Here is a 20,809-nt window from a genome sequence, read left to right on the forward strand (position 1 = left end):
TCATATCCCACATTTACATATAAAAACTCATTAATGAAGACTAAAATGAAATCAAATACCAATTCAGTATTCAGTTGCCTATAATTTCTAGCAATCACATAATCAGATACTTTTTGACCTTGTAGGAGGCAGGGCTCAGGTAGGGGTGCTATTTGAGAATGAAATGTTTCCAATCACAATGCCACTTTTTGAAGTCCTAAACAATTTTTCACTTTGGATACTGAAAGGGAAGGTTATAAATCAGAAGTTTAGTGGATTTTTAATGATTTCTGATTTCAAGGAGAGCCACAGGACCAGGCTGGTAACATTAGAGTGCCTGACCCAGTGGAGGACACTCCTGCAGCGATTTCTGCCAAGTCCTCTACCACCACACTAGGGAAATCCAGGCTACAGAACAGTGGGTCGCAAACCTCAGCATGTATTAGAGGTCCCCCAGAGGGCTTGTTAAAACCCAGAGGGTGAGCCCTACACTCAGAGTTTCTGATTCAGCAGGTGTGGGATAGAGTTTGAGAATTCACATTTCTAAAATGTTTCCAGGTGATGCTGCCTGTCTGGAAATCCTTCTCGGAGAACGACTGGCAGAGAATCCTTTATACACTCTCCCCCCTTTATCTCTCTGAGGCTAGAAAAGTGAAAGTAAGCAACAATGGTCTTAAAGAAACAAAAGGTCACTGGCTATCTTCAATCACCTTAATTTACCCCTAAATTATCACTCAAATCTTGCTACCACGAATTCTAAAAACTGAGTGTTAATTCTAGAAAATGCAAAGTGATCTATAGTGTCAGAAAGCATACCAGGGTTGGTCTGGGGATGGAGAGGGACAGGTAGAAGTGGGAGACAGGGATTATAATACAAAGAGGTGTGAAAACACTTCGGGGGGTGATGGATGTGTTCATTATCTTGTTATCCTGATGGTTTCGTGAGCATACACAGAGGTCAAACCCATTACACTGCATAGTTTAAATATGTGCGATTTAATGTATGCCAATCATACCTCAATAAAGCTGTTTCTAAAATTTGTTACACAGCTGCAGTATACTACTCTGGGATTATTACATATCTTCAGCTTGGTTACATTTTAAGTAGGCACATCACTTAACTACAGAATCTTTACTCAAAATATCCTTTCTGATGGACTCTCTAAGTATAAATTTCTTCAAATATATTTCACTTTGTGGTTGATCTTAACATTTCCAAGTTTTGACAAGCTTTTACTGCTGCTTCCAAACTATATCTCACTTTCGCTATTTCAGAAAGCCTTCTCTGAAAGCTCGCCAACATTTCTGCTTGTTGATGATGCTGGTTTTGTGTGGTTTTAGTTGTTGTTGCTTTGTTTTGCTATATATCACATATATGGTATGGTACATATATATCTACCTAACATATATCCATCCTTATATCTTAACCATTCCTACCTGGGGTCCATGCTATAGACAGACAGAAACAGATGGATGCCTACCTACTTTCAGTTCCCTAGATGCAAGTTCATCCAAGCCTTGCATGATACGACTTCTCCCTTTCCACCTTAATTTCTATTCACTCGTTAGCTGTCACCTCATCTGGTGACCTCTCCTGACCCCCACAGGTCTACCTGTTCTGGATCAGTATTGCTCACCCGGGTTCCCCATCCCAGTGCTTATGGCTTTCAGGGCATTGCGCTAAGGTTATCTGCTTACTTATCAACTCCCTTGCTAGACCATGCTCTCTCTGAGGGTGGGGGACATACCTTTTATCTCTGTAACTCCAGTGTCTGGCACTTAGAACTAACATTTGATATATGGTTGCTGAATAATTAGTGTAAAATCTATCTGTACTGACCATGTCAAACCCAAAGAAAAAAGCTACTTCAGGTGTAGGATCTGATTAAAAACATTTGAGCGGATGAGTCTTTATATAAAACCAAATTTGAATGTTATATGTATTTTATGCTCAAAAATTCATTAAATAATGTTTGCTTTGGAATTTATTACCTTGTTCTGAAAACTGGCCAGTAATTGATAACTAAACTAAAATTTTATAAAGGCACTTAGCCAAGGGCATTAAGAGTCAAAAATATCACACACACACACACACACACACACACACAAACCTCCTTTGCACTTGAGATCAATTTTTTAAAAACTTAAAATAGCATATTATATAAACAGTATATTTTAAGTTCTAGAAATGTTAAGGAAGAAACTCTAAAAATCTTATTTTATCCAATTTTGAATTATTTAATCAGACTTTATGCTGTTATGCACTGAATTATAAGACAAGTTCTACAGATACTTCAGGGAGTTGAATCTACGTTTACTCTAGTAGGGACTAAAATTTATTTACTTTTTTAGGCCTTAGAAAAGGATCTCGCAAGTAACAGTACAGAAAATTTACTAGACAACAGAGAGATAAAACATAAAAGAGAAATGTTCTAAGAAGAACAAACAGATAAACTCATGTATTTTGGAAGGATAATTATCTAATCATTTAAGACCTATTCCATGATCAGATTAGAGAAATCGGGAGATGAAAATGACTTGGTCTGAGACAAAGCTAGGAAATTTAAGACCCGTTAAATTCAAAGGTGCAATTTACCCCAATTATCACTAATGACTTTAATGATGAGGAAGCGTTAGAAAGCAGTCTTAACACATTTCCCTAAAGAGGAAGCAAAATTGATCTTTGCTAAGTATCTGGTAAAAAGAAGAAACTAACAAACATAATTTTTCTCTAAAATTACTTTTCATAATCAGTTCACACTAAATGTAATGCTTTGAAAACAAACAAAAGATGAACAGATTTATCTACAAATATTTCCACTACCGAGGCTCCAAAAACACATCTGCAGATCGAGCCAACAAAGATTCAGTACTTGTAGAATAAATTAATAAATGTATTTGTGTCCGAGTCCTACCCAGGCAACTTCTTAAAACATTTAAAATGTTTAAAATCTCAAGTTCTAGAACAAATAAAGTACAAGTTACGAAACAGTATTTGTACATTCTGTTTATTCACATTATTTGGCTGAAATACAAGTCTGACATCCATAAATTGGCATATATTTGGTTAAGCCTGAATCTCGATCTGAAAAACTACTAAAAAGCTCTTTGAAAATGTTTTGGATATATCAGTCCATAAAAATGATTTCAGACTTACCTTCCCAGGCAGGTGACTTAATATACTCTTGGACTAGGTTCTTTACATAAGCATTTAAAGAGGATGTCTCGTGAAGGCCAATGGAGCTACAAGTTAAGGGTCGCCTAAAACAGCTTTCATTAACACGCAGCCAATCACAGAGCTAGAAAAGAAAAGTGATTACTTATTTTAAAAGCTTAACTGAACAAAGGGTTTCTAACTTCCCTAAGCCAATTTTCTTTCCTCCACAATAAACTGAATTTAAATGACTGAACACAACAAAGTAACAGAACATTTATTGTCATGATTGAGTTCCGCAGATAGCTCAGACAGAAAAGTGTTCGTATGTATGTGTGTATATACACATACGTGTGTGTGTGTGTGTGTGTGTGTGTGTGTTTTCTAACCTCTTCAAAGAACTTATAAACTTCATTAACAGGCAAGAATTTTTAAAGCAACTAATATAAAATGCACATTTTGATAAGGTGTTCTAACGAACATCTCTACGAAAAATAACTCATTATGCAAAACAAATTACAGTCTTAAATTAAAATTTATTCCAGCTTCATATACTAAAACAAGGATTTATTTATGAGAGAACACAGAATTTGAGATGTAAGTTATAATGAAAGTTCCTACCCTTCTTGCAAGTTTATTTTCTATGATATGTGCATTTTAAAATACAGTTGATGCAAATGTAAGGCCAGGACCTTCCCTGGTGGTGCAGGGGTTAAGAATCCACCTGCCAATGTAGGGGACACGGGTTCAATCCCTGGTCTGGGAAGATCCCACATGCTGCAGAGCAACTAAGCCTGTGTGCCACAACTACTGATCCTACACTCTGCAGCCTGCAAGCCACAACCAGTGAAGCCCGGGCACCTAGAGCCCGTGATCTGCAACAAGAGAAGCCACCGCAATGAGAAGCCCACGCACCACAACAAAGAGTAGCTCCCTCTTGACGCAACTAGAGAAAGCCCACAAGCAGCAACAAAGATCCAACACAACCAAAAACAAACAAACAAAAAGTTAGGTTAAAAAAACCCCCCCCCCACACAAATGTAAGGCCAGGCACTTTAAAACTCTTAGAGGAAAACATAGGCAGAACACTCTATGACATACATCGGAGCAAGATCCTTTCTGACCCACCTCCTACAGAAATGGAAATAAAAACAAAAATAAACAAATGGGACCAAATGAAACTTAAAAGCTTTTGCACAGCAAAGGAAACCATAAACAAGATGAAAAGACAACTCAGAATAGAAAATATTTGCAAACAAATCAACAGATAAAGGATTAATCTCCAAATTATACAAGCAGCTCATGCAGTTCAATATCAGAAAAACAAACAACCCAATCCAAAAATGGGCAGAAGACCTAAACAGACATTTCTCCAAAGAAGATATACAGACTGCCAACAAACACATGAAAGGATGCTCAACATCACTAACATCACTAATCATTAGAGAAATGCAAATCAAAACTACAATGAGGTATCACCTCACACCCGTGAGAATGGCCATCATCAAAAAATCTACAAACAATAAATGCTGGAGAGCGTGTGGAGAAAAGGGAACACTCTTGCACTGCTGGTGGGAATGTAAATTGATACAGCCACGATGGAGAACAGTGTGCAGCTTCCTTAAAAATAGAACTACCATATGACCCAGCAATCCCACTACTGGGCATATACCCTGAGAAAACCATAATTCAAAGAGTCATGTACCACCATGTTCATTGCAGCACTATATACAATAGCCAGGACATGGAAGCAACCTAAGTGTCCATCGAGAGATGAATGGATAAAGAAGATGTGGCACATATATACAATGGAATATTACTCAGCCATAAAAAGAAACGAAATTGAGTTATTTGTAGTGAGGTGGATGGACCCAGGGTCCGTCACAGAGAGTGAAGGAAGTCAGAAAGAGAAAAACAAATACCGTATGCTAACACATATATATGGAATCTAAAAAAAATGGTTCTGATGAACCTAGGGGCAGGACAGGAATAAAGATGCAGATGTAGAGAATGGACTCGAGGACACGGGGAGGGGGAAGGGTAAGCTGGGACGAAGTGAGAGAGTAGCATTGACATATATACACCACCAAATGTAAAATAGATAGCTAGTGGGAAGCAGCCGCATAGCACAGGGAGATCTGCTCAGTGCCTTGTGACCACCTAGAGGGGTGGGATAGGGAGGGTGGGAAGGAGATGCAAGAAGGAGGGTATATACGTATGCATACAGCTGATTCACTTTGTTATACAGCAGAAACTAACACAACATTGTAATGCAATTATACTCCGATAAAGATGTTAAAAAAAAAATACAGTTGATCCTTAACGACACGGGTTTACACTGTGCAGGTCCACTTACATGTGGATTTTTTCAGTAGTAAATACTATGATACTTCATGATCCATGGTTGTACACGTCCTCAGACGAAGGGCAGTTTCTTAAGAAACCAAACATACTCTTGCCATAAAATCCAGCAACTGTGTTCCTCGGTATTTACTCTAATCAGCTGAAAAGTTATGTCCACACACAAACCTGTGATGTAAATGTTTATACCAACTTTACTCATAACTGCCAGGACTGAAAAGCAAACAAGATGTCCTTCAGTTGGTGAATGGATAAACAACGGCGCACCCAGACAAAGGAATATTATTCAGTGCTAAAAAGAAACGTGCTACCAAGCCATGAAAAGACATGGAGGAACCTCAAAGGCATATTATAGCTTATTGAAAGAAGCCAATCTGAAAAGGCTTCGCAACGTATGATTCCAACTGCAGGACGTTCTGGAAACTATGAAGGCAGTGAAATACCTGGGGCTGCCAGGGGTTTGGGGGAGGAAGAGAAGACAGGAATTACTGGGTGAATTGGGGATTTTTCCAGCCTGGAAACTATTCTGTGTGATACTGCAATGGTGGATACATGCCAAAGCCCACAGAATGTACGGCACAAAGAGTGAACCCTAATGTAAATTATGAACAGTAGTTAATAATAATGTATCAGTATTGGCTCATCAATTGCAACAATGTACCATGTTTAATGCAAGGTGCTAATAATAACAGCCACAGGTGTTGGATGCAGAGGGTACCCAGCGGGTATATGGGAACTCTCTGTACTTTCTGTTCATTTTTTTTCTGTAAACTTAAACCAAGCAGCTATCTGATCAAACCAAGGGGAAAAGACAATAGTAGCCGTAGATATTTACACTTAGCATGGGCCAAGCACAGTCTGAAACATGTTTACATGCATTTTTTCATTTAAACCTCACAGCTCACACCAGATATCAAAATAAGTTCCAGGTGGATTAACCACCATTTACAAACTATACATATCGATCCAATGAATAGACCTAATTTGGATACTTGAATAAAACTGACTATTTGAACAAACAAAATGCAAAAAACAAACAGAAAAACACATTTATTGAACATCTGGATAAATTAAACACCGAATATTTGAATCAAGAAATTAATAACATTTTTAAGTGTGAAAAGGGCATATTTCTTAGCAGTATCTTCATCTTTTAGTAGTACATATTTCTAGATGAAATAAGATCTGAAGCAAAAGTCCAACAAAAGGAACTGATTAAATAAATTCTAAAACATTTAATCAACCGAATTTTTAAATATCCCATATTGGGGAACTATTTAGCCAACATGGTATATAATATTCAAATGTAGGTAAAGATGAAAAATAAAATTCAAAACAGTATAATCTTAATTTGTTTAGAAATATCATATGTATTAATATATCATTTAAAATATACATATACACATATATATATATATATATAGTGAGAAAGCAAGAGTGAGAATAAATATATCTGAAAAATTAAGAGTTAAACCAAAAAATATGGATTTGATGGTTGGCATTACAGGTGATTTTTACTTGCTTTCCATGGTTCTGTATTTTTCAGATTCCACATAATTAGATGTATTCCACATAAACAGATGTATTAGGCCAAGAAAATAAAACAAAACTCGAATTTTCAAAGGCTCGAATTAGCCCCTTCCTCATTCCCTCTGCCATTACCTTACTCTATGCCCTCATTATTTTAACATAATCCAAGCTGATTTCTCTTGTTTCTCTCCAGGCGTACCTAGCTGGAATTTCTTTCTAAAGGAAATAATCACATCTCTAGCCTCAGTGATCTCTTAGGCACTGGAGAAATACAAAATTTAAAACAAAAAAAGGTTCCTGTCCTCAAAAAATATATAACCTACGGGCTTCCCTGGTGGCGCAGTGGTTGAGAGTCCGCCTGCCGATGCAGGGGACGCGGGTTCGTGCCCCGGTCCGGGAAGATCCCACATGCCGCGGAGCGGCTGGGCCCGTGAGCCATGGCCGCTGAGCCTGCGCGTCCGGAGCCTGTGCTCCGCAACGGGAGAGGCCACAACAGTGAGAGGTCCGCGTACCGCAAAAAAAAAAAAAAAAAAAAATATATATATATATATAAAAACTAGAGAGGACACAGATTAGGATTCTGGGTAAGAGCTAACAGCAGTATGGATTGAGTCCCATAGTTTAAAATAAAAAGGAGGAGGACACGGACGACTGAAGAACCCGCAGAGAAGGGCAGCCCATGAGACCACAGCAGGACCTCAGGGCGCTGCACACGGGGTGAGCAGAGAGTGCTCAGTGAGAAAGCAGTCATCGCAGGGGAAGGTCTCCACGAGCAGCGGCTGAAGAAGAAGGCAAGACACTTATGGTTTCATGGTGAATGAGATGCAAAAAGTCAGGAAGAATTATGGATTACCTACACGCCAGGCTGGGGAGCCTGAGTAGATGAAAGTGACAAGAACCGACAGAAGACGACAAAGAGGAGGTTTGTGTTACTGGCTTTGAGTCTAACGTCATCATCACTCCCAGGACCATCTCATCCAGAATCGGGATCTGCCCACTAACACTGCCCCCCCAAACTGGTCCTTCTCTATTCCAGATACTTCCTGCCCCCGTTTCTCCACAGGAACCTCAGCAGCGTTACTCGTTACATCCACTCAAAGCAAATAAACAAGTTTTAAAAACCCCTGGTGACAGATAGCAAAGCAATTATATTTTACATAAAAGGCTAGTAACGAATTCAATTAGATAACAATTTTTCACAAAGTTTTCAAAGACCTTATCGTTAAATTATTTTCAGGCTCACCTCTGTCCACAATGAAGTTCCTCGTCCGAAGGACTCCTCTTGTCTCAGTGACATGACAAGAGATGAGACATCAGAGAGGGACACTTTCTCCTGGGGGGGGGGGCAGGGCAGTTTTAAAAAATTACTCATTTAAAAATGTTTGAATCAAACATCACTGAATCAAAATCACTGCAAAAGCAGTCTAGCAGACCACTTACGGTAGAATACTATTAGGTAAATCGAAAGCTACTTTTTAAAAAGAAAACATTATTCAACTTTTAACAGGAAGACATTGACTACAAACATGCAATTATATGCAATTATCTACGACCATTATAGAAAATGAAAGATCACTTCATAAATCTAGTTTCCTTAAAATTGAGGTTGCTATCTTAGAGGTAACACAGTCACAGAGCTAAAAGCAAAAACAGAAACAGCCTATAAGAAATTACTTATTACTTAAAAGTGAATCTGACTTTTCAACGCTGCAAAAATGACCCCGCCTTAAGAAAACCACCCGCGTCTTTTCATTCCCTGAAGGTTGCGCATCTTCAATTAAGATAGCTTGCTCTAAGCCGGGGGTCGGCAAAGCCACTCACTGCCTGTTTTGTAATTAAAGTTTTACTGGAACACAGCCACGCCCATTTATTTATAAACGGTCTATGGCTGCTCTTGAGTAGTTGTGACAGAGACCGTATGACTCAAAAAGCCTAAAATGTATACTAACCCAGCCCTTCACAAAAATGTTTGCTGACCCCTGTTCTCAGCAGTAGTGTTACTGGAGCTCTGTGAAAAACAGAGAATAAAGGTTTTCCTTGAATGTCAATTTCCTGGAAGACGTGCACAAAAAATACAGAGGAAACCAGGTGAAAGCTTCCAAGAGTCCTCTCCCGGTACGGTCACCCAGCTACCCCACCGACGTGTAAAATGCCTACCAGGGGAGCTCCTTAGAGACCCAGCACCCAGGGTTTTTACTGGAAGCTGGTCACACAGACACCCCCTGCATCGCACCTACAATTCCAGAACCCGGGAAGGAAAGCAGGTGTTCAGTAGAGACCACACTGTTTGTATGAGTACTGCAGGCACAGTAGGTAGGATGGTGGGAACCCTCCTGAAATCCAAGTTCCCAGATGCCAGCCAAGGGCCAACCTTATAAGCAGGGCTTTCTAACGACAGCATCACAGGCCTGCTGTGTTAACTCTTTTATGAACACCCGCTCACTAAGAAAGACTAGGAAACCGGAGTTAACATTAGGAAGAAAGATAAACTCACCACGTCTACCAGATTCATGGCCGTCTGAAGGAGATAGCACTGCGCTGCCCCTCGCAGCAGGATCTGATGTGTGATCATGGTGCACTGAAGAACGTCCCTGACATCGGAGAAAACACATGCACTTCCATTGTCTCAGGACAATTCTGATAGTTTGTAGTAACTGACAACTTGATTTAATATATCTACACTTTCTAACGCAGACAGTCACTGCCAGGAGAATTTCAAAGCTATTAAATAATTAAGGCCTCTAGTGGAGCTCAATTTTAATATGAAACAGATCTCCTTTTAAAAACAACAAGATAAGGACTTCCCTGGTGGCGCAGGGGTTAAAAATCCGCCTGCCAATGCAGGGGACATGGGTTCAATCCCTGGTCCGGCAAGATCCCACATGCCGTGGAGCAACTAAGACCATGTGCCACAACTACTGAGCCTGCGTGCCACAACTACTGAAGCTCGCGCGCCTAGAGTCCACGCGCCACAGCAAGAGAAGCCACCGCAATGAGAAGCCCACGCACCGCAAAAAAGAGTAGCCTCTGCTCGCCGCAACTAGAGAAAGCCCGCGCACAGCAATGAAGACCTAACGCAGCCAAAAATAAATAAATTTATTTAAAAAAAAAGACAATTTCAAAGTAAGAATTTTACACTTTTTTGAAATACTTTGTAATCAATATTAATATTTGTTATTTTATCTCTAGTTTCCTACATATCAATGTAATAAAAACAACTTACTGGCCTTATTTTTAAAGTGACCATAATCCAATAGTATGTATTATGGCATATATTTAAATTAGTAATTCATAAAACAAAGTAAGTTCAACTATATGAATAGATTTTTTTAATTTACTTTTTTATTATATAAAATTAAGAGCGAAAAATCCTGATGCCAATATTAACTAAAACCACTCACTAGGGATTAAAGCAGAAGGAAAAACAAAATTTACTAACGGAAAGGTTCGACAAATAACCGTATGTGAACATACTCAGAGTACATTACCTCAGGGCAAGAAGCCCTTCTATACCCAGGGCTTTACATCTTGGGATATTTGCCAAAGCCTTAGATAGAAACAAAATGGGAATAGCACACCAATGTCGGCTCGTCATCTTCTGAATAAACTTTAACAGGAAACTACCTGAAAGAAAAAGTTTTAAGACGTCATTGTTGCCAACAAGCACATGAAAAGATGCTCAACATCATCAGACTTTAGGTAGGGAAATGCAAATCGAAAACCATAATGAGATACAACTTCACACCCATTAGGATGGCTACCGTCAAAAGGACAGACAAAAACAACTGTTAACCAGGATGTGGAGACATGAACGCTCAGACATTCTTGGTGGAAATGTAAAATGGTACAGCCAGTGTGGAAAAGAGTTTGGTGGCTCCATTAAAAGTTAAACACAGGGCTTCCCTGGTGGCGCAGTGGTTGAGAGTCCGCCTGCCTATGCAGGGGACACGGGTTCGAGCCCCGGTCCGGGAGGATCCCACATGCCGCAGAGCGGCTGGGCCCGCGAGCCATGGCCGCTAAACCTGCGCGTCCGGAGCCTGTGCTCCACAACGGGAGAGGCCACAACAGTGAAAGGCCCGCGTACCGAAAAAAAAAAAAAAAAAAGTTAAACACAGAGTTACTATTTGACCTAATAATTCTACTCCTAGGTATATAATTAAGAGAAGTGAAAGATTACATTCATATAAAAACCTGTATGTGAATATTCATAGGAGTTATTCATAATAGTTAAAAGTGGAAACAATCTAAACATCTACTGATGAATGGATAAACAGAATGTGAAGTATCAACACAGTGGAATATTATTCAGCTACAGAAAGGAATGGAATATTGATAAATGTTACAACATAGGTGAATCTTAAAAACATTATGCTAAGCAAAAGAAGCCAGACATAAAATAAAAGGCCACGTATTATATGATTCCATTTATATGAAATGTTTAGAATAGGCAAATCTAGAGAGACAGAAAGTAAATTAGTGGCTGACAGGAGCCAGGGGAAAGGAAAATGAGACTTGATTACTTATGGGCAAGGAGTTTCTTTTGGGGATGATGAAAATATTCTGGAATTAGTGGTGATAGTTGTATAACTTTGTGACTATAGTGAAAACCACTGAACTGAACAATTTAAAAGGGTGAATTTTATGGTGTGTGAATTATATCTCAATAAAGCTGTTGGGAACAAAAAAAAAAATCAATGTCATTTCAATTTCATTCCTTTTTAGTAAGGTAAGTATTCTAGTACATTGTAGAATTTCTGAAAACCATGTAGCTATATATTTAATAGTTAAGGTAAAAGATAAATTTTCTACTGTTGGAAACCATTCATCTGTTGGAGATATTAAAGAAACACAGGATAAGAAGTACCAATGGTAACTGGCCTCTGATATCTGCAAACAGTGATATTAGATCTTACTCACAGGTTATTTTGTACCTACCCTGGATCTAATCACTGTAATTAATTTAAGTATTTTGATATACAAAGGATGGTGCTCTATCCTGCTTTCTCTGCTAATATGTGACATCTTAAGGATCTTCAAGTCACAGTAGTTAATAAAAATGTCTGTTTCCGGAGATCATCACTTACAATGACTTTTGAGAAATCCCTGGACGCTCCTGAAAGGGTATTGCCTGTATTTTATATCTCCCAAAGTGCCTAGCTCAGAACTAGATACGCTTAGGATATTGTTGACAGAAAAAACTACAAAGTAAAAACTGTAAATAAACATTCTACCTGCCCTCCCTCCTGTTGGACTAATTAAGTTCCCATCTTCTGCCTCATAGCTCTCTCATGACACAAGGACGACGGCAACAGCCAAGCCTCTATTGCTTATTCACTCACTACACTGACAGGGTCACACGGCCACAAACTCTAGGCGCTCAAACTCTAGGGGGCACTGATCACCGTCATGTCACTCACACCGTGCTGTGGACGTGAGATGTGCCAACGTGGTCGGCAAATGAATCCCCAGACTGTAAGCTTCCAAATTCTAGCAAACTAAAGAACGGCTCTGACAGTTATCTTCTCCAGTTTAACTTTTTAAAAAAGTAATCAAAACAATCCGTTTTCTGTAAATCTAAAGTTGTGATACACAGGTGACCATCTTTTCTCTTTTTTCCCTGACTTTTGAATACATAGCACCACTGGTCATTGTTCACCCTATTTGCAGATTAAATACAAAAGAAAAAGTATATCTATATATTTCATAGCCAGGGTCACTTTCTAAGTCACAAAGCCCAGAACGAAAAAAAAGATTCGGAAAGAAGAGTGGGCCCTGCTGCTCAGCAAGGAAAATAACACTGGCTTTGTGCTTTGCTTACCAACATAGCCCATCAGGAAGAAAAGTACATCTCCAACCTGAAGAAGTGGGATATTTCTAGGATACAAGGTCTTACGAAAAGCAAGTATTTTTTCCTTTCTTATCTTTCTGAGTCAATATCTATAAAGGGACAACTTTGCCACAACAGATACTCTGTTTATAACTTTTTCCTAAGCCCAGGTTCTTTCTTTCTTCGACCTATTTTGCTCATTTTTGAAACTGAATAGAGACAAGTGGAAAGAACGGCAAACTGCAGCACACATTGCAAAACTGCTTCCATGCTACGGATACCAATACTGGTATCACGTTATATACAAAAGTAAAATTGTGTACTCAGTTTCAATGGACATGTGTATAATTCTGACAAAATTTGCATATTCCGGAAAAAGGAACTATTTTGATAATACTGATTATAATAGTCATAGGTTGGTGCTTATAACCAACATACTAAAAATTTAAGCTAATAAGTTAAAAAGAAACTCTTTACTGACACATACTCTTTATTTCTTCTGGAAGAAGAGAAATGTAAGTGACTAAGAACTTCTGTAATTTCAATCCCAGTGGAGAACCACTTCCTATCAGCTGGCCTGGGGACCTACAGACAAAGGGGAAAAAAAACAAGTATTTTAAATCTATTTACAAATAAGTAGACTGAAACTAAATGGAATATGGCCCAAATGTCTTTCAACAATAAAACAATAAAACCATCTTCTTCTTCTAAACCTGCATTCTATTTTTCAGTAAAATCTTCTCTGATGAGAAGATCTCATCAGAGATCTTCTAGGAAAACAGACGTGAGTTAGCAATGTGCGACACTAAGCAGGCATGGATTTCTTCTTTAATGACACTTTCTCTGACACACATATATGAATCTTGCCAAATAGTATCGTTTAAAAAAAAGTCTAAAAATGAAACTTTAAAATTATATTTTATTGTTCCCAACACCTAATCCAATGATTTTAAATCTTTAAGTATTAAATAAAAGAAATAACATTCACAGAAAGACATATGTTAGTAATAAGTAACTTTTGCAAGAGCATTTAATTATTAACATCTACAAAAGTCACACTGTTTTTTTTTTTTTTTTTGCTGTATGCTTCGGCCAGGGACATTATCTGTTAATTGAACACATTAGGGTGCTAGGGAACTGAAGGCATTTCGTAATAAATGTGTTTGTCAACTCTCAGAAAGCACCACGTTGGTTTTACTGCTTTCCAGCGGTCTAATTGCTTCAGAGAACTATTCAACAGTAATGATTACTTGAAAATCAAAAATAATTGGCAAATCTAGCGTTGCTCTGCTCTTTCGATATTAAATAGGACTAAATATTAATATAACTTAGCAGAGACTAACTTAAAAATTTTAAAGAAGTTGGTGGTGAGTTTTTTTCTATTAGAGGTATACCAAACAAAAGACTTGCAAGTATAAAAAAACTTAGTTTTCAAAATTAGACAACATAATTTCAAAAGCAAGGGAAATTTTTGAAGATATCATTCAAGAGTACAGGTAATGCTCAAAAGATGAGGATAGGGCACAATACTGACAAACTCTTCCCAGTATCAACCTTGACAAAGGGTGATGGTGTCAAATAAGCAATATGTCATGCAGAATGGCCTCCACCGTCAGATAGGGAAAGGGGGAAGTTAGAATGAACCCTGTGGTAGTGGACTAGAAATGGATGTGCTGGTGTGAACTGATGGTTTTTAATATGGATGGATGGATGGATGGACAGACAGACACTGAAATATAGATGGTAAGTCTGCTCAGCAGATAGAGCTAAGAAACAGAGGTATACACACACACACACACACACACACACACACACACACACACACACAATCGTCATGAGAGAGACGATGATTAAGCAAATATGGTTAAACAGTATCATTTAGGGAATGTGGATAAAAGATAAATGAGAATTCTTTGTATTATTCTCACAACTTTTCTATAAGTCAAGATCAAAAGTTAAAAGAAAAAGGAAAAAAAAAGTCTCAAGTGTTGGTTAGCCAAAGCCACTACAATTTCCAAGAGGGCAGAAATCAGGAGTAAGGGAAAAGAAGTAGCTATGTAAGATATCCTTCCCAAAAGGCCAAGAATGGATGGGTTCAAAGTAGGAAAGAAAAGAAAAAGAGAAACACCTGACACAACTACTGGAAGAAAGGCAAGAAGAATAACAAACACAGAAGGGATGACATGGTTAGAAAAAGGTGAATATCTACAAGGCAACATATATTTATGTAACAAATTCATTAAACAATCTGGTCACATTTCATAATCACATTAAATTTATATACCCAATACATATGACTGCATTGCTGCTAAATAACGATGTTTGTTTACCTGCTGTATAGAGAGCTCTGTGAAAGTGCATCCATTAATGCCCCAATAATAAACTAAAAAAAAAAGGAAAAAAGTTTTTGATGTTAAGTTGTAACTGTAATTTTGAACGGTCAGCTTGCTGTAACTGCACATCCTACACAGGGCTACAGAAGAGCTGTTACAAGCAAAGCTGATCTCTCATGCTGTAGGTTGGTCTATGATAGTCTTGGAGGATACCTTAATTCCACCAGAACGACAAAACAAATACCGAATTTTCCCACCTGATAAAAACATACGGAATACTGAGAGGAGAGTACATGCTGTGCTAAGAAGGAAGAAGAGAGTCCAAAGAAGGGACACATGGTGGAAAATAAAGGTAGTAACAAAGGAAAAACAAAAAGATACTCAAGAGAAAATTCAAGCCCCTATGCCTGGAAGATAAAGGGGGAAAAGTATATCTTCAAAAATATTACTAGACAAAAAGCAAGCTTCCAGGAAGCGCAAGAAGGCTAGGAGAATGTAGAAAAATGATGCATATTAAAACACTATACATGTAGTTGGACAATTAGGAAAGTTTACTTCAGTTACCTCTAAATGAGAGGTACATTACCATACCAAAGTCAGTGATCACCTGACTCATGTGGCACCATAATATAAAACTTTAAGTCACAGCTGTAGCTCTCACCATCTCTTTGCTTTCTGTGATTTCTGATAAATGGAAGCATAGATGCTAATAATATAGCTCTAAAGGCAACCTTCGCTCAGTACAGTCGATAGTAATTCATCGACTCAGAACTGGGGGACTAGCGTGACTAAACAAAGAGCGGTAATTCAGTGACTCAGACTGTGGAAACAATATCACTAACACGCTTCTATACCAGTTTTCATGCTGTTGACTTTTGTTCAGAATACTGATACCAAAGAACTACTGGTAATGATGCAGGCAGCCTATCGACAAACTACATTACAGAAAGCGTTCTCCCAGTACGATAGCTAAGTTTAGAGAAATAGGATTTGTTGTATGCAAACCTCTAAAATGTTACTTGCGATTTTCAGGCCCTAGTGTATATTTTTTGAAGATCACATAGGATAAAACAAATACCTTCACCCCTCATCTTTTAACAAAGGGAAAAAGGAAAGGGAAAGGCTGTCATTACCTCAGAAAATTCTGCTGAAAACGGAAGAACCCTTGTTTCATAGAGCTCCAAAAAATGGGTAACGCCTTCTTTGGTCAGGATTTTATTTTCACTTTCAAACATTCTTTTATAAATACACAGATGCCAGGATGGGTGAAAGAGCCAACATCCTGTGGAAATAAACACCGAATGTTGACTTAAGATTTTCACATTATGTCGCCCCACGTAGACTACATATTCAAAACTAAACACAAACACATTAACTTCATTCCAACACCGCAAAAGTCAGTCTCTTTTTAATCGCATCTGAGGGTGTTTAATTACTGAATAACCAAAGTAACTTCAGTATTTGGTATTCCATTTTCAGAGAGATTCATTTAGAAAGGCTGCAAGCGAGTGTCATAGTGGCTACAGCATACAGAAATTAAATATGACCCCACGCAGGTTGAAACTCTAGGTTTGGGGTGATTTCAACCAATTCTTCTCTCACCTTACTTCAATCCATTTTTCATATAGAAACCTGAAACTGTCCCTGCTCTATTTAAAACCCTTGCGTGGCTTCTCAAAACTCAGACTAAAAAACAAGCGAGGCGTGAACTGCTTCTGACAACTACTCCGACCTTAACCCGCCTTCTCACACCACTGTGCTGTGGCTTACTGGTCGGGTCCTCTACCCCACTGAGCTGTTCCCATCTCAGGGCTTCTGCACCCAGAGCTGTCTCCTCAACTTCTGTGTCACTCTTCAGGCAGTCTTTCCTAGCTGCCCTCTCCAAGGTATGGCCTCACTCACTAGATAACTCCATTTCTGCCTCTTGTTTGTTGCCTGTCTAGAACTTATCATCAAAGCTATTTTTTCCCGGAAAACAGACAAAAATCAAGTGAAAAAGAGTACATCTGTCTCACCACTTTATCCCAGCGCTTAGCGTGTATTGGACACTAGGTAAACATCTATTAAGAAAATATACAAATGAGAAACAAAAAATGGAGTATGTACCTTGGACATACTTTAACTTTTTTTGAAATATCTTTTAACACTATTAGAAAAAAAACTCAGCATTTTTAACTCATGGCATTCTATAAATAAATCAGTCTTTTTTTTTTTTTTGTAATTTACACCAAGATGCTTGTTCAATCCTTTGGCAGTGATTTCTCAAAATCTGTCACTGCCATTTGATTTGGTTTGCCAAGAGCTGGGGGCAAAACGTGGTAATAAGAGAATCATTTTAATAGTAAATGCATAAGTGAAGTCACAACAGGATTCAATTAAATTCTAGCCCCAGTGGGACGACAGATTCCTATGGTCTGTGAAAAATCCCAGTGTATCAGAAAACAACCATAGCAATCGGCTGAATAAAGCTCAATTCCTAAGGGGTCAAACTACTAAAGTTGTAATTATCTAAAGCAGGCACTAAAACCCATTTACCTAGGTTATTTCTCATGTGTAAACATGATAGTGTAGCATTTGATCGTTCACATGAACACAAAACACCATTAGCTTGCATTAGCTGTCTCGTTGATCTAACCTTAATTTCATAAAATAATTTTAAGAAGCTCCAGCTTCATTTTATTTCTCCTAAGAAGCCCTCATAATATAGAACTGATACAGGACTTAAAAACCATATTTAAAATAGCATCTTGGAATTTTCTCTTCCTAAGAAGTCCAACCTACAGAATAGCTGAAACCCGAAGAAAATAACTCTAACAAGGAAACAGATACATTAAGAGAATAAGGATGGAAAGCACTTAAAATATGTAATACCAAAGAGCTCTTATTAAAAATGAATAATACACCACGATTAAAACATTACCAAAGAGCCCTTATCTTTCAAGGATATATACTGAAAAAAATTACAGATGAAATGATATGCTGTCTAGGAATGGGCTTCAAAATCATTTGATGGGGAGGGAGCAGGAAAGGCCACGTATGATGTGAGACAGAGACTGGCACAAGTTGATCACTGCTAAAGCCGGGTGGTGGGGTTCATCATACAAACTCTTCTCCTTCCGTGAATGTCTGAAATTTTCTATAATGAGAAGTTTATAAATTACCAGACCTCTAAATTATAGAAAACTCTGCAGCCATTTAAAATTAAATTCTCAAAGACTATTTAAGGACATAGGTAAATGCATTTGGTTATACTGCTGAGTGAGAAAAAAACATTATGAACAATCAATCCACAAGGTATGTCTCTGGAATGTTAGCAGCGGTCTCTTGGTAGCAGTAAATTCATATATTCCTATAACATGCTCTATAATGAATAAAAGTTACTTATAAAATTAAGGGGAAAAACTGTAAGTGTTATAAAAAAGCAAAATAAAAGTAACTGTTACCATTTTCCTCTGACACTGCATATTCAAACAGATTGTTCAGCTTTGGTAAAACTGGCTTTATAACATGTATCTGAAAAAACAAGAGCAAAAAGCCACAGGAAATGAAAATTCACCGTTCAAAACTCAAAGGACTTTTCGTCTATTTATACAACAGTCACTCTGTTCCTCCTTGCCACCCTGGAGAAGAGGCAGGGCCTGTATGCCACTATGTTACAAAGAGGAAAAACTACTGCGATGCTTCATCTAGTTACTCACGTTGCTCAAGGCCACTCATTCAGAAGCAGAGTCAGTTCAGAGTTCAAGGCTCTTCATTCTTAGACTCTGCTACAGATATCAGCGTCTAATTTACATACCCTACAAACTAAAGGTAAGTCACAGTTTCTAAATAGTGAGGGTCTTGAGGATATACTGATTCAGGAAAACCGTAAGTTTAGAAATGCTTTTCCTTTATTGCTCATCCTTGTATCTACATATATTTAGTACATATGAGTAACTCTTTATTTTAGTCCACAAACAATGCATCTGGACTGACACCTCCCAGTGGCTCCACGATGGCAGGCCCCGCACCTTATGGACTGAGAACCCCTACAACAGGGGTTCTCCAAGCGTGGTGCCCAGAATGGCAGCTTACGGATCTCCTAGGACCATGTAAAATACCTGAGTTCTCAGGCCCCACTGCAGACCTACTGAATCAGAAACTTTGCAGGCCAGACACTTTCATAAGCCATCTGGGTGATCCTAATGAATGTTAAAGTTGGAGAACACTGCACTAGAGTAGGTAATCTTAAGAGATTCTTCTCAACTTAAAAACTCTAAGAGTCTACAAAAATGAACTCAAAGTCGACTGCAAATGATTTTTCAAGTTTCCATTCTCAGGACCAAGAATGCAAAGATGTAAGAGAGAGAGGAAGGGAGGAAGAGAGAGAGAGAGAGAGAGAGAGAGAGAGAGAGAGAGAGAGAGAGAGAGAGAGAGGGAGGGAGGGAGGGAGGGAGGGAGGGAGGGAGGGAGGGAGGGAGGGAGGGAGGGAGGGACAGAGGGGGAGGGAGGGGGAGGGAGGGAGGAGGGAGGGAGGAGGGAAAGAAGGAAGGAAGGAGGGAAAGAAGGAAGGAAGGAGGGAAGGAAGGAAGGTAATCTACAAAATCGAAGGCCCATTACAGCATCATTATTTACTTAATAACAATTTACCTCAGACTTTAAGTAACATTTCCCTTAGTGTGCATTTCTTAGGAGATTATTCATAACATCAAGAAACTAAAAACTCGTAAACATTTTAGAAGTAAATGTCAAGGGAAGATCAAATAAGACTGAATTCTTTGAATGATAACTTAAGTCAACTGAAAGTATTCTTTAATTTCCTGAGTTTATATTCAATCTTAAATTGCACCTATGCCAGAAAACGAAGTGCGCTTGGACTCCATTATGCTATATCCAAGTTGGCCTTTTTGTATTGCTTTTACAGAATGTTTGGGGAAAAAACCCCAAGAACTGCATCTACATAGGATTTGTTAAAATACGAAAACACTTACCTGATTTCCTTCAAGAGTTTCCATAATTAATATATAGTTTTCCCAAAACTTTAGAAGCTCATCTTTTTTCTTCTCAGACCACCAAAACAGACTTGGGCCTGATATGGTTTAAAAAAGAAAATTAGTTCCTAGATTTAGTTCCTAAATCAGAAACTTCCATAAGCTTCCAAATGATAACAGTTCTTAAAATTATGCTACTATTACCAAATGTTGTTTTCTCTAACAATGGAGAGTGCCCCTGTATTAGAGCCTAGGTAGCAGGCTTGGGCAAACAAGAATCTCAAAAGGAGGTTTTTTCAAAAAAAATTAAGGTTACTACCTTGGAACTCTGGGTAAGGATGACAGATTTGAACACATGTACTCTACTTTCTCTCCCTAAGAATCTCACTTTTTTTTGGGGGGGGGGTAGGTCCATCAGAGAGCTGAGGTCGCATTGCTCTCTGAATTCCAAAGGGCAAAGAACCTCTCCAAGAATAAGACAGGACACACGAACTGCAGTTAAAAAATAAAATAAAAATTGGACAAGTTTTTAAAGGCCAAGTGTGGACAACTTAGAAACTCTGGGAACCCCAAGGGAGTCTACACCCACTCACCAGCTCTTTTCCTCAAGGCCTCCCTGATGTGTTCAAGAAAGACTGTGGGCAGGGCAAGGGAC

At 38.4% G+C, this 20,809-nt stretch overlaps 1 protein-coding gene across 1 annotated transcript in view; it reads right to left on the reverse strand.

Annotated features, from left to right (window-relative positions):
• The window catches only part of TARBP1 (tRNA guanosine 2 -O-methyltransferase TARBP1), a gene marked incomplete at its 5' end in the record, with an annotated part of 59,548 nt that overhangs the window by 34,954 nt on the left and 3,785 nt on the right, over positions 1-20,809 (reverse strand). Inside the window, 9 exons of the mRNA XM_082673843.1 lie at positions 3,137-3,278; positions 8,268-8,357; positions 9,519-9,615; positions 10,513-10,648; positions 13,339-13,436; positions 15,182-15,234; positions 16,318-16,466; positions 18,628-18,697; positions 20,155-20,252. Coding sequence (XP_082529969.1) covers positions 3,137-3,278; positions 8,268-8,357; positions 9,519-9,615; positions 10,513-10,648; positions 13,339-13,436; positions 15,182-15,234; positions 16,318-16,466; positions 18,628-18,697; positions 20,155-20,252 — 933 coding nt within the window. The remainder of the gene's footprint in view (positions 1-3,136; positions 3,279-8,267; positions 8,358-9,518; positions 9,616-10,512; positions 10,649-13,338; positions 13,437-15,181; positions 15,235-16,317; positions 16,467-18,627; positions 18,698-20,154; positions 20,253-20,809) is intronic.

Source organism: Grampus griseus (genome assembly GCF_964374135.1).
Source record: "Grampus griseus genome assembly, chromosome: 16".
In the NCBI taxonomy this organism is placed as follows: domain Eukaryota; kingdom Metazoa; phylum Chordata; class Mammalia; order Artiodactyla; family Delphinidae; genus Grampus; species Grampus griseus.